Source organism: Neophocaena asiaeorientalis, unplaced genomic scaffold (assembly GCF_003031525.2).
Source record: "Neophocaena asiaeorientalis asiaeorientalis breed wild unplaced genomic scaffold, Neophocaena_asiaeorientalis_V1.1 scaffold96, whole genome shotgun sequence".
Lineage (NCBI taxonomy): Eukaryota > Metazoa > Chordata > Mammalia > Artiodactyla > Phocoenidae > Neophocaena > Neophocaena asiaeorientalis.
In genome coordinates, this window is record NW_020175831.1 from 2408544 (window position 1) to 2423676 (window position 15133).

Here is a 15133-nt window from a genome sequence, read left to right on the forward strand (position 1 = left end):
GAAGATGGGGGTTATTTGTCAAAAACAGAGTGGGAAGAAAGATGGCGAAAGGCAGAGAAAAAGAAAGTGAGTCTGGAGGACACTTTAATGGATGCATTTTCAGACAGGCAGACTGGGTCTCTGGACTATCCTGCCCAGATGTTAAAGGCTAGAAGCTGAAAACAGTGCAGGCTGGGCAGAACCGCTCCTGCCAACCATCTTGGGCCAGCATGTTCAAATGAACAGGACGTGTCTCCTTGATGGACGAGGCAGAGGAAACCTAACTAATCCACATTCCATGCGTGTCCTATGCATCACATGAGACCTTAGACTACAAAACATTTTCGTATTGTTATCTGCTGCATCTCAGGCTCTGGCTTATTTACTCCAGCACCTGGAAAGCTTACCATATCATTCATATTTAAGCCAGAATGTGAATACACTGAAAACAAATACACGTGTGCCAGGTTCAAGTTTGTTTAGCTTGCTTCGTGCGTGGGCCATGGATGGGGAGAATCACTCACCAGAGAAAACGTGGGCGGTGGCGGGGGTGCTGGAGGGGGCGGTACGGGCATCCTGGATAGTTACGCTTTCAGCAGTCTGGCTGACAAATCTGTAAAAACAAAAAGAAACAAAGCACCATCACGTATTAGACTTCTTAGTAATACTCCATCCTAATCTTCCTTCCCGCTTTCCCGTCAAAGTGGCAGCTATTCACGAAGCCCACCTTTTATAAGAGGTGGAATTGCTTTACGGCATGGCTAGGATGTTACTATTCTGGAAGGAGGTCAGCGGGGAAGGCTTCTCAGCCAAAGTGCCTGGAGATACTGGAAGCAAAACTCAGTGCCTCCTGCTGCTCAATCCCACCACCACCAAAGCAGGTTGGGGGAAGGACCCTGGCCTGCCGCCCGAGTAAGCTGGGAGGTTATTAGGAAACGGCTAGAAACGTATCCTGGCCAAGTCCGATGTTCAAGTGGCTCCTCTTCCCTCATCTCCATGGCGCAGCCCTCCCGTTCTCCCCGCCCACTCCGTGCCCGCGCTTTTCTTCTCCAACATTCCTGACGTTTCTTCTCCACTCCGCTGCTTTTCTTCTCTGAGATTCCTGACATTTGTCTAGGTCTGGGTAGCACCCAGGAATGCAAAGATGAATCTATATTTCTATACTTGCCCTCAAAGCTCTTACAGTCCTCCGGGGAAAGGAGATGGGAATACGGGAAGATAAGATGGGCAAGGAGGCTGGATTCCTACCTCTATGCTACTTGGCATTTCCTTACAGGATCCAAGTGGGAAAAAAGAGGTGAAAAAAGAGAGGAGGAATCAAACCTCTGACTCTGGGCTGTTTACTACTAATAGGCTTCCTTAGAAAGGCTTTCTGCAGAGTCTGATTGCTCTGGGGACAAAGGAAAGGCCAGACTCCGTGGCGGTGAGACAGCGCAGGGAAGCCCTGGTGGGTAGCAGCGGCGAAGGGGGCAGCCTGGCAAACATCAGGGGCTGAAGAAACAATGGCGAGGACGTGCCCCCAGAGTTGTGCCAGCAATGAACCCTGTCTCCCTTTCCCCTAGTCCTCGGAGTCCCATCCCTGGGTCTAAGCAGAAGCCCCAGGCTGCAGCCCTCACCCACGTACTCACCCCTCCGTATACCAGCTTCTCCCACCCAGATCTTGCCACTCCTGGATCAGCAGCGCTCCCGGATTGGCAGCGGGGCATCACCCAGAGCTGTTAGAAACATCAAATCTCAGTCCCCCTGCCTGCACTGCATTTGTTTCAGCATTTTCACAAGATCCCTGGGTGATTCACATGCATTTGAGAAGCCTGGTGGTAGAGCCTTAAACCAAGTGAGCAGCCTGGAACACTGACCACCTGAATAACATTGTTTCTGTGGAACATGTGTCCTGAATTTCAAACCTCAGAATTATCTTTTATTTTCAATAGTCTCTTAATTGCAGAAAACAACCTCTTAGAATTTAAAGTATTAGGGAATTCCCTGGGGTTCCAGTGGTTAGGACTCTGCACTTCCACTGCCGGGGGCCCAGGTTCGATCCCTGGTCGGGAAACCAAGACCCCACAAGTCACGTGGCATGGCCAAAAGAAAAAACAATTTTAAGTATTAACTTAGTTCAACCACTGAAAGTTAACGTGGAAAACTTATACCTTGAAACAAATACAGATGACCCTTGAACAACGGGTCCACTTAGATGTGGATTGTTTTCAATAGTAAACATTATAGTACTATACCATCCATGGGTAGTTGAATCCGAGGATGTGGAATCTGGGTGCAGAGGACCCGTGGATACAGAGGGCTGACTGCGTGCAGAGGGTCGGTGCCCCTAACCCCCGCATCGTTCAAGGGTCAGCTGTTACTTTCTATAGAAGTTTTGCTGGATGGCTTGCTTTCTGTGACAGTAATGGAACGGAAAAGCTAAGAGGACGTGGCCAAACTTGTCAAAGCTACTGGAAGACAGGAATCAAGAGAGCTACTGACAGTTCTATTCTGAGTGCCATCTAGAAAATGAAATTTTAAAAACTCTAGAGCAGCAAGAGCTGCTCTCATCTATTAACAGTCAATTGGATGATAAAGGGCACTTTATTTCTGTCGTCTTGAATACTTATGACCACACTGCAAACTAGCATAATTCCGCTCATTTTACAGAGGAGGACGCTGGGACTCAGAGAAATTAATAACTCGCTAAAAGACCCGCGAAACTCATTCACATCAAGTCCTTTTGATCGCTGCTCTTCTTAGATAAGCATTTTTAGGCAGGTAAAGGGCTAACTAGTACTGCAGCTCACCTGTAAACTCGGTCAGAATCCGGTTTTCAATAAGAGCCTGTCTCAGACAGGGGTTCTTTTAAAATCTGTTCCTTACATTGGTCTTTTCTGGGTGACACCAATCGGTCCCCCGTGGGGCTACGCGGGCAGTGTAATAAGGAGGGCTGGGGGGCCTGTGTTTGGAGGCCTATGAAGGGGGTGCTCCAGCTGCAGGGGCACCTCCAGAAGCCTCAGGGTTGTGTCCTAGGACCAGGAGGAAGGACGGGGATCTGAAACGGGATTCAGGCCCAACTAACTGTCAGAGCTGCTATGGCCAAAGCAATGGTCTGAACAGCTGAGGAGGGAGCTAACCAAGTAAGGGGTGGCCGGGTCCACCCAGAGGGCCCGAGAGATGGGCTCCATGGGACAGACTGTCCACGTGCTCAGTGGGTGAAAGGCCCCTCAACACTCCATTGTGTCAGGTTCTACACTCACCAGCTAACCTGCCATCCTGTTAATCCTAATACTGAGGAAGAAGTGGATTCTGATCAGCTACTGGGAACCTCTTACGGGTTTGGTTCTCATAAACAAGTCTGGCTGCAAAGATAAAATTGAACTTCTGTACGCCTTAGGGGCCAGATGATGGAACAGGGACACTCTCAGGGGACTGCCACCCTGTAAGGCCTCTTTAATCTAAGTATTTTACAGTTTTCTGTCGTTGCTATTATGGCTCTCTCTGTGCATTAACTGACTTATAAATAAACCTCTGGAGCACAGAGGCTGGGCCTGCCCCCGCCCCACCCCCTCCGATAAACAACGGGGAGAGGATCTGCGGATGGGCGCTCTCACCGACACCTTGATCTTTGACTTCCGACCCCCAGAAATGTGAGATAACAAAATTCTGCTGTTCGAGCCACCCAGTCTGTGGTACTTTGATATGGCAGCCCTAGCAAATGATAAACACAGTTTTAACAATACATGTTATCTATCATGTCTGCTCTCCACAGTGAAAATTATAAGATAATAGCTTTTGAATAAAATCCATCAATTGATTTCTCACCCAAACTATCTCTGGATTCTCTGTCATACATTAAAGAAATTAAAAGTCAACCTGAGGGGGTACTTCCCTGGCAGTCCAGTGGTAAAGAACCTGCCTTCCAATGCAGGGGACGTGGGTTCGATCACTGGTAGGGGAACTAAGATCCCACATGCTGCGGGCCAACTAAGCCCGCATGCCACAACTACTGAGCTCCCCTGCCTCAACTGGAACCCACATGCCACAAACTACAGAACCCACATGCCCTGGAGTCCACACGCCACAACTAGAGAAGAGAAAATCGACGTGCCACAATGAACAGCCCACATGCCTCAACTAAGACCCGACACAGCCTAAATAAATAAATAAATAAATAGGTAGATAGATAAATAAATAGATAAAACATATATTTAAAAAAACCTGAACCCTAGGGAACGTGAGTGATTACCAAAGTTTTATTTAATAACTGAATCCCTAAAAAAATCAACAAATTTTTGGTGGAAACTACTGAGATGAGGGGAGGGATCTACCAATAAACCTTTCATAATGGAATTGATTCTTTGGGTTGAGAGAACAGAGTAGAATATTTTACATAAATGACTTCAAAAATCCACTAATTGGGGCTTCCCTGGGGGTGCAGTGGTTGAGAATCTGCCTGCCAATGCAGGGGACACGGGTTCGAGCCCTGGTCTGCGAAGATCCCACATGCCGCGGAGCAACTGGGCCCGTGAGTCACAACTACTGAGCCTGCGCGTCTGGAACCTGTGCTCCGCAACAAGAGAGGCCGCGATAAGTGAGAGGCCCGCGCACCGCGATGAAGAGTGGCCCCCGCTTGCCACAACTAGAGAAAGCCCTCACACAGAAACAAAGACCCAACACAGCCATAAATAAATAAATTAATAAATTTAAAAAATCCACTAATTGGCTCTTCTTTGTCACCTACACACACGTACATATATGCACACAATATACATCAATATTTAGAAATTCTGGAATTTCCTAGTGCTGTGAGAGACATGGATGATTTTGTTGGTTTTACTACACTTCTAGTAGGTCAGCATCATGGTTTAATGATGCTGGACAGTGGACAGCATCACACACTGACCCTATATCAACCAGGGTAGCTGGTGGCCCCGAGCCATCTGCTAAATGTGTAATACTGGTTATGGGGAACACCTTGTGAGAAAGAGTGGATTGCTCCCCACCCTACTGTGACGTATTCCCCCAACAGCATGGACAACTAGACACTCAGTCAGAGCCCAGAGTTCAGTCCAGAGTTGCCCCAGGAAACTTATGCCTTCTTCTTCAATATGCTCATCTAAGAAAGCAGAATTATCTCTGAATGTAAAATGATCAAGAGAACTGGCAAGTTATTTAAATAAACTGTTTCTTAGTTTCTTCCAACCAATGTCAAATTCATTCTAGATTATGTCATGTGAGGCCCACACTATAGAATGACAGGAAGAGGGGAGAGATTTCCAGCATGGTCCAATGAAATAATCCTCAGAAGGCCGGCCTCTAATCCTGAAGACGTGGGTGTGAATCGGCCAAGTTCTAGCAGAGAAGATAAGAAGCAGGTTTATCCAGTTATGTTTTAGCACAATTTTGGACCATTCAAAAATATAAAGCATTTTGCTATGCAAATCTTGCCAAAAGTCACCCTTAAATACTATTCTACCTAAAATGAATGGGAGAAAAGTAAACTTTTTGTTCAGAAAAGGTTGAATTCATCACTGTGTGTGTGTGTGTTGAGGGGGGCTACAGGGAAAGGACATAATAGAAATAATACAACTGAAAAGATCCTAACGTTCAATGTTCTCTTGTCCTCATTACTTTCTATTCTCTATCTTATTTTTATTTATATTCCTTGATATTTTACTTTATATATAATGCTCTTAACTCCTTTTCATGTATATATTTCTTCTGTGCTCTTGGCGTCTTCAGGTTAGATTTTTGAGAATTTTTTTTCTGCTTCCAAAAGTAGCATATATTCATTTAGAAAATTATAAACAATATAAAAATACAAAGATGAAAATAAAACACGACAGTTGTATTTAACCGTTGAAGGAAGCAGTTGATAATAATTAAATATTAGGTGAAAAAGGGTTGGGGTTGATAATACCCAGAGATAATTCTTGTTAACTTTTTGATGTATATTTTTCCAGCTTTTATACACAAACACACACATACCTCTTTGTATCTATATAAATACACACGTGCACAACTGACCAATAAATATTAACAGAAGGAAATTTATAATACATACAACTTGACAGTGTTTTAATAAGGAAAGGCCCTTAAATTCATATCGAGTTATTGCAGCCATAAAAAAAAGATTGCAAAGGCATTCATTATAAAGGTAATGAATCTACTCCAAGTTATACCGTTAATATAAAATCATTTAGCAAAAACTCAAACTGCTGCTAACACTGGTAGTTTGGGGATTCCTACTCATGATTATTTTGGGTTCTATTCTTTAGAAACTCCTCCAAGAGACAAACTTAGTTGGATGTGTTTAAGATCTGCAAACCATCAGAACTAATTAAGATGAAGTTGGCTTTGTTCTTCAACTTCCTGTAAAAATGCTCAACAGGAAAATTGATGCTCACAGCAAACCACAGCCATCCTGTTTCTTTAGCAGTCTTTTCACAGCTGCAGTTGCCCGTAGTTTCTATTTTCTGATACCAGGCCCAGTGCAACAGCTCAGTGCCCCACCCCCAAGCCCGGCATGTCGTTTTTGGCCATTTTAGCAACTTTTAATACATTTGCATAAAGTTTGTTTCTATTATTGTGACTCTTCCTCTCCTCAGTCCAAGCTCCAGAGGGCTGAAGGCAATGAGGCAATCAATGCAAGAGGAGAAGCAGAAAAGGCTGCTCAACCCAAGAAGAAGCCAAAGGTAGAGAAGAGAAACAAGCTTTCCTTTATAAGCAAAGCAACTGCCTCACCTAGTTCATGATCATTTGTTTTTCTCAATCTGGGCTGTACACAGGACCCCTCATTTCTCAAAATGTACTTGCTCTTTTCTCCGTTGATCATCATTTAAGGCAATAGCTTAAGTGAATTCTGCTTACGGGCTGTCTTCTCAATGGTAAGGGTTTGTATCTCTGCTGTACTTGGAGGGTCCCTGGCTATTTCAGAAACACTTCTTTTAGATAAAGAGTTGGATGATTTGGGGAGTAGGGGGGATTTTTCAGAGAAGACATTTTGAAGCATCTACGATGTCATTACGATTAGAGGGGAGCTTGGACACAAACCCACAATTTTATTGTAAGAGTAACTGCTGGGGAAATAAAGGTTGCTATGAAGTAAAATTATTTTTTAATACACTGTCCTACATGTTTAATTGAGAAATTAGTGCAAATTCATAGACAGCTAAACCCTCTCAAAAATGAGAAAATGAAGGTAAGTTGAATGACCCACCTACTTGTCCTTGTTTAACTATGGGAAAGGGAAGAGAAATCTTTTCTACTTTATCCACTTAACTAAAAAGTACCAATTTGCCTCCCACAACTTCCCATCTCTAACAAGTACTGGTGGTGGTTTTTTTTTTAGTACTCTCTTTAAGGGCCTCAAATCTCAAAACTACGTTTCCCTAAATCCTCAGCACCACATTTAGTTTTACCAGAGGATTAAGATCTGCCCCTCCCTGTTCTCCACTACACACACACACACACACTCATGCACACACACACACACTCATGCACACACACACACACTCATGCACACACACACACACACACTCATGCACACATACTCACAGCATATAGGTTAACAAACTCAACATATTTTATTCATTTAACCATTGAACGTGTAGCCTTATAATATAAGCAGAAGAGTCACCACATTTACTTCTGAAAAGGTCAGAAGACTTAGAAAGGAAATGGTCTTACCTGAGATTATGCACTTAAAGATATTTACTGTGGCTGTGACATTTAAAACAAAGCATTTGTACAATCCCAGATTCTCGTGATTAGGAGAGGACATCTTGGGGCCTCCTAACTGTACTTACGAAAAAAGCTCTTGAAATTACAGTTAGTTGTTACTGGCCTTGGGCAAGCTGCTTAGCCTAAGTCCAGTTCCCATAATAAAATGGCGAGAAGGGTACCGACTCAACAGGACTATTCAAGAGTTAAATGAGGGGCTTCCCTGGTGGCGCAGTGGTTGAGAGTCTGCCTGCCGATGCGGGGGACGCGGGTTCGTGTCCCGGTCTGGGAAGATCCCACATGCCGCGGAGCGGCTGGGCCCGTGAGCCATGGCCGCTGAGCCTGCGCGTCCGGAGCCTGTGCTCCGCAACGGGAGAGGCCACAACGGTGAGAGGCCCGCGTACCGAAAAAAAAAAAAAAAAAGTTAAATGAGGCAAGTGCTAAATAAGTATTACCATTTAAAAAAAATAAGATAAGCAAAAGCCAAGAGCCTAACATACAGTGAGCGCTCAATAAACACTGTCTTTTCCTTTTTTTAACCATGAGAAAGAGAAACCACGAGCTGATGATGTAGCCTACATGTGCACACCCGTGCAAACTTCTGCATTACAAATGAATGGCAGAGGGAGGTGCATGTAAAGTGCACTTTAAATTTCTCAGAAAAACACACTAACTAAGGCATTACTTATTCTAGTATTCTTTTTTTCAGTTTTAATTTTCAGGACTCAGGGTTGCAAAATACAGACAGAGAGGTATTTGATAGTCCAGGGGAAATGCTCTTTTCAACAATAAGTAAATGTATGACAATTTGGAAAAACAAGTCAAACCTTAAAGCAGGAACGAATCACAATTTAAATAGCCAGAAACTCCCAACGAAAATGACGTGTTCATGAAATGTTAAGCAGACTTCAAAAGTGCGTAAAACTTGAAAGGTCCAGGAATTAGGTAGCTAACTTCCTCTTACATTTTTAGCACAGGTTGGGGAACTTCCAGCCTATAGGGAAGATCTAGAATTTGATTTCATCAACGGTCAGAGTGAAATTGCTGCTGGATCCCAGGGAAAATTCTTCACCATGGGAAGGTCTCTGAATACTGCAGTTCATTCAGAGTATGTGTAATCCTTAAAAGTTTAGATATTAGAGTAATTGAAGAGCTGTGAGCAATTAACCAACAGGTGAACTTTTCAAAGAGCATCAGAAAACAACCTATGATTTTAGATAAATCATTTAACCTCTTTAGACTATAAAAGGAGAATTTCGACTAAATGATGTTCCAGTTCAGAAGCAACGTAACTTTATGAAGTTAACACATAATGCTAGACCCACAGCCCAAGTGACTAGTAAGGGTATGGTTTCCACACTAATGGACCTCAAAATCTTTTTCAGGCTTCTCATCTTCCTCTCTCACTATCCTGTCTTATTCTTTATCCTGCTCTCCTACTATCTTTCTCTCTACCAAGCTGTCCTACTTTTCTTAATTAGAACCCTCCTATAGTCTTTTCTTCATTTTAACACTTGTCTGTTTTCTACTGTATACACTAGTTATGCCACTGAATTATTTAAAAGAACTTATACTTATTGACCAAAGTTGTGCCCTCTTAACTTTTTAAAGCTTTATTTTATATTTCTCCATGGGGTAAAAGGAATATAAGTCAAGTTGCTTTTTCATATATGCCCCAAAGAAAAAAAAAAAGCATTTTTTTTTGATACAAAAAAGTTTCCTTAATCCTGCTCTGTAGATCTCTGGGTACACCGTTTGAAATACGAAAATTACAATTATTTTATGTCAAAATATCAATCATATTAAATGTAACTAGTTACAATGAATGCTGCAGAATTTGATTAGCAATAGTGCATCGCACTGTTAGGATGTTGAACAGAATGATTCTAAAAGACAAACTGTCCTAAAAGACTCTGCTTAGAAATGGTTTGGGATCTGAACTTAAGTAACAGGTTTGTAGCAACAGACTGGCAAGAGCTTAGCTCCACGGTACTTTCCTTTGAAGCTTCCAGTGGCTCCTTTTGCTTGAAAAGCACTTACTGTTGTCGGCCAAAGTGACAATTCAAAGGCAGTCATGTGGACAATTGCACCATCCACCGAAAGGATACAGTTACTGACATAAACCCCCATTTTAAATGGCAGAAAAAATTCCTGTGGATCCAAACTTGCCCAGTGGTCAGGAAAAATTCTCCTGAAAATCTCGCTTACATTTTGGTTCAAAACGCAAGTCCTAAATTGCCCACAATCACTATACCAGTGAAACTAGTCCTGTGTGCAACAGGACTCGACCACATGGTACTCTACTGAAAAATTAAACAACTTTATCTCAACATACTATGGTCCACCAAAAGCCATCGAGTCCTTCCCTCTAACTGAATAAAGGAAATACATTTAGTTTGAATATAATCTTTCTTACCGTTAAAGGATACTGCAGGAAGGCATGATCAGGGACACAGGCAGACAGGGAGCAAGTAAGATATGAGAGAGAAAACCGTCCCTGAGAAAGGCATCATCTTCTAACGCAAACGTGGGGTCGTTTTTGGACAGCCATTTTGGACAAGCTCTGGCCTCTCGTTAAATGTGACACACTGAGTCAGAGGCAAACATCCTTCTGTGGTTATTCACTTCCTGCTGATTAATTTGTTGCTTGTTCCTCCTTTTATGCAGAAAAAGGCTAGATAGGCTTTACTTCAGAAGCAAGCAAGAAGAAACCCCTAAATTTGGAAAATTCGTTGTTTCTCCTTCCCACCAGGTGTAACATACCTTTTGGTACAAGAGGAGACAAGAGGGACAAGAGGAGATGAGCACCTCCATCTGGTCAACAGCCCAACTTTATTCTAGACACCTCCACAAAAACACCTGCTCACGGAACGTGAGATTCCTTCAAGAAATTCCATTTTAAAGCATCACTCTCGATATTGATGATAACATTTAGGATTAAGGGAAAGAGTCACTCAAGAACTAGAAGCTCTAAGCAGCACTAATAAATAACATAAGTGATCCTTCCTCATCTACAGAGCGGGGTAGGGAGTAAGTTATAAACGCAGGTGAAGAGAGCTAGTCAGGTGTAGGAAGGCAAATGAGTTTTGAAACGTGATTTTGGTGCCCAGGTCGGGATAAATGATATACAGGCAAACTCATTTTATTGTGCTTCGCTTTATTGTGCTTTGCAGATATTACATTTTATTTTTTTATTTTTTTTAAAGTACCAAAATTGTATTTATTTAAAATTCATATTACACTGAGAAAACTCTTACTTTCAAAGCATTTCAAATAATTTGGTTAATAACTTCAGTGCATCTCTTTGTAGTCCCACAAACTCTCATTAAATCCTGTCTCTCTCTTTAAACTGTTTGGAACGTGGAATTTTTAAACCTTGGCCCATCACTGGTTTGGCTCTAGGGAAGTAATTTATTCTCTTGAGATTATGGTCTTCAGGGATTAAGTATGTCTAAGGACTTTCTAACAAAAGTCATAAATATTCACACACACAAATGCCCATTTTAATATTCTATCCATTATGGCTCTTGATATTTGTTTGTTTTCACTTCTACTGTTTGTATTGAGCAAGGTTATAAAAATCACTGGCACTTTATTGGTTTTGGCTTTCTTCCTCCAAACCTCATTATAAGGTAGAATGTGGGTTAGTGTGGTTATTTGGTTCAATGTGTCTCTTTACATTTAGTGTCAAGCCTTTCTTTTTTTTCAGATTGTACATTTTATTATTTTTTAACAAATTGAAGGTCTGTGCCAACCCTGAGTCACGCAAGTCTATTGGCGCCATTTTTCCCAAAGTACTTGCTCACCTTGTGTCTCATTTTGATAATTCAAGCAACATTTCCAACTTCTTCATTATCATTATATTGGTTATGGTGATCTGTGATTACTGATCTTTGATGTTACTACCACGACTCGCTGAAGGCTCAGATGGTGATTACCACTTGAATGAAGTTTTTTAAAATTGAGGTCTAGTTGATTTACAATAGCAATAAAGTAGTTTTTAATTAAGGTATGTACATTTTTTTTAGACATGATACTACTGCACACTTAATAGCCTACAGTAGAGTATAAGCGTAACTCGTACATGCACTGGGAAACCGAAAATATCGGTGTGACTTGCTTTATTGCGGTATTTGCTTTATGGCAGTAGCCTGGAATGGAATCTTCAGTATCTCCGAAGTAAGCCTGTACAGCTCAAGTCAGCTGAAGATCAGAGCTTTCTAAGCCAAAATGTTTCGTTTCCGTCCGCCACACTTAATGGGGTGACGATAACTCTCCCAGAGGATGCTTGACAGAAGCACAGAGATGATGAGTACACACGGAGGAAACTCAGATTCCTCACTCTCAAAGGACTCTAAGAGGTGGGTAGGCAATGGAATATAGGCAAAAAATATTATACCGAAAGCTTGAGAAGTGTATAAAAATCTGAAATCGCTCATACTTCTTTCTCAATACACCTGAAAGGTTCAGACTTATATTTGTGACACACACCATGTACCTCTGAGAAAACGGTATCAGCTGAAAGAATGAAAAACAGAGGCACATTTTGGAGAAGTACTGGGATAGCTGACGTCCAAGGTTCTTTTAACTCTCAACTCTTTGAGATACGAGTCTAGCCTCACAAGCAGTTTCATGATGCCAAGCCATGGCAGAATTCCTAGAAGTGGAGCTTCCAAGGATTAGTGACCTAGAGTCTTCTACTTTGCCTGGTGCCACTTGATGGTACAGACTTTATTCTTCTCAACTAACGTAGGGCCTGGAGTCCAAGGGACATTCAATACACGAATAAATACATGCAGGCCTGAGGCTGGACAGAGGTGGAGGCCTGCAGCTATTATCTCCTTCGCTCTCCACTAACCTCGGGAAAACACAGAACTTGATCACCTACCAGGTAAATAAATGCCCGAGTGACTCTTTGGGGAAGTCTAACTATAGTTGGGTCTAAAAAGAGAACATGGGCAATAGAGTGATTTCTCTATGTATTTACAGAATCACTTTGAAGTTCTCTAATAAGTAATGTGCCCCAAACACACACACACACACACACACACACCCTAGGACACTACAGTTCATGACTATTCTCACCCATTAGGAAAAACTCAACTAGAAGGGGGTATGTCACTTAGAAGTCTGGAGCCTGTGAGACACACAAGGGAGGAGTTGGTCTAGGGTTTGGGTCTATTTCATCTTTAATGAGAACTTGTAAGCACAGTCAACTTTGGATCCATTTATGAGGTGTCCACTATGCACCACAGGACATAAATCAGATAATGCTCCTCCCTGTTTAAAACCCTCCAATGGTTTCTCATTTCACTTTAAAAATCCAAGCTCTGCCTAGGCTCACAAGGACCCACAAGGTCTGCGTCCCCCCGCACACCCAGCTCTCTGACCTCATCTCAAGTAAACTCCCTCTTGCTAATTTCCTTCCAGGTCTTTCTGTTCCTTAAATGCACAAGCTCATTTGCATCCTGGCCCTGACACTTGTAAGCCCTCTCACCTGGTACACTCACCTCCCCGGTTCCTTTTCATTCTCCAGTTGTCAGCAAAAATGCCCCCTCTCATGTCGCATCTCTACTCCCATCTTCTTTTATACATTGCACATGTCACCACCTGACATTTTTTCATTTAATTGTTCATTTACTTGTACATCCCTCCCCACTAGAATTCAACTTCCATAGGACCTTGTGTCCTGCCGTCGCCTCAGCATCTAGAACAGCATCTGACTCCTGGTAGGTGCTCAATAAATATTATTTGTTGAATGAAAAAGAAAATCAATCTCTCTTAAAAATTCTACCAGAACATAACATTCGTTTAAGAGCCTAAGGCTGTTCCCCCTAAAGCAGTGACTAAGGAATGCCAAGGCTAGACTTGCACTTTCTTCTTGGGAAGGCTTAGGTTAAAGGGAAATCTGCCAGGGAAAGGACACTGGAGATGAGCAGTAAACCCTTTAGCCAACCGGGGGGCTTGGCAATGTGTGCAGAGTCTCATGCAGTGCAAGTGGCTCATGTCACTGGGCAGTGGGGAAGAGAAAAACGGGTCAGGAAAGTTAAAAACAAATAATCCAATCGGAAAGGAAGGGGAAGAAATTAAAAGATAAAGGAAATAAGGCAGGAAAAGATGGAGACAAAGGTGAGATCACATGGTGGGTGGGGGGCGGTTCCAACTGCATCACTGACAAAGCGGCCTCGGAGGCCACCCTCCACAGTGGGTGTAGGTGTTGGATGTGAAAGCGCTTTCTGCCCTTCCTCTGTGCCCAGGTGTTCCCAGATCTGCGTCAGTTTCTCCGAATAAGGAATTTTAGGGACGAATGAGACTGCAGAGATCAGAGTCCACACCATCATTTACAGAAGAGGAAACGGGGGTCCAGAGAGGTTAAGTGACCTGCCTCTGTCACACAGCAGGCAGCAGCAGAGCTGGTGCCAGAAGCCCGGTCTCTCTCTCCATGGTCCAGTGTCATTATGGCCTTAAGCCTCATTTTAAGTTCAGAGGAGGATTTCACTTAATTCCTCTCTATCAGCATAAGAAGAGGTGGAAGGAAGAGGGGTAGAGAGAAGGCTGTGATGTGGAGGGAAGCAGTTGAGGGTAGGGTTTGTGTTGCTGTTGGGGATGTTATTATAATCAAAGGCCGAAGAAAAGTGGATTGAGACCCCGAGGCGAATAAAGATAATTACAATCCTGGACTTCAAAGAGAATTTTAAATGCGTATATCACCCTATTCAATACATAGACCAGTCCCAGCCTAATGACAGAGTAAAACACTAATCAACAGTCTCCGGACCAATCAGATGAAGAATCCTCCATGTTAATCTACAGAAACAGAAAATGAAGGACGGACAGAGATTATAGTACAACACGGTGGTTCTCACCAGTCTGGGTAAAGCCGTAAAGAATCACAGCCAACGACCCTCCTATGGTGACCCCAAATCAACAGAGACAATAAGGGCAACAGTGACATGTATAAAATATAAGAACAATTGTTTTTTATAATTCTGGTTTTTCAAGTTGTGTTTCCATGACTACCTATTATGGTTCAGTATTTCCCTGGTAGTAGAAACATATTTTAGAATACTGTATTCCTTCCATTCTAAAACACCACCTTCTTCAATAGCAAAATACCCCCCTTATAGCTTTTTCGGGGGAAAAGGAAACCGTACCAAATTAAATGTATGCATTTATTGTAAGAGAAATTCTACGTGCAACTTGTTAAAATATGGGAATTATGTGATTTAAAAGAGCAGAAACAAAGGAATTAACTTCTTCCCCATAAACTTATCAGTACAGCTACATAGGGGGATGATCATTTAAAAATAATCTCAGAAACAGAGAAATTAAAAACAAATTTTGTACTATTCTATGTCCTGCTAATATAAATTGGTATAATTTTACTTGGGGAAATATTTGCAATACATTTCCTTATGTTTTGGCAGCTCAGCCTCCACTGACCCCA

The 15133-nt window shown here is 42.4% G+C and overlaps 1 protein-coding gene across 1 annotated transcript in view; it reads right to left on the reverse strand.

The window, feature by feature from the left end:
* Nucleotides 1–10279, reverse strand: part of WIPF1 (WAS/WASL interacting protein family member 1) — a 35165-nt gene extending 24886 nt beyond the window's left edge. Inside the window, exons 1-2 of the mRNA XM_024732842.1 lie at nt 10103–10279; nt 504–592 (exon numbers count right to left, since the gene is read on the reverse strand). Coding sequence (XP_024588610.1) covers nt 504–554 — 51 coding nt within the window. The 5' untranslated portion in view covers nt 555–592; nt 10103–10279. The remainder of the gene's footprint in view (nt 1–503; nt 593–10102) is intronic.
* Between the last annotated feature and the right edge of the window lie 4854 nt (nt 10280–15133).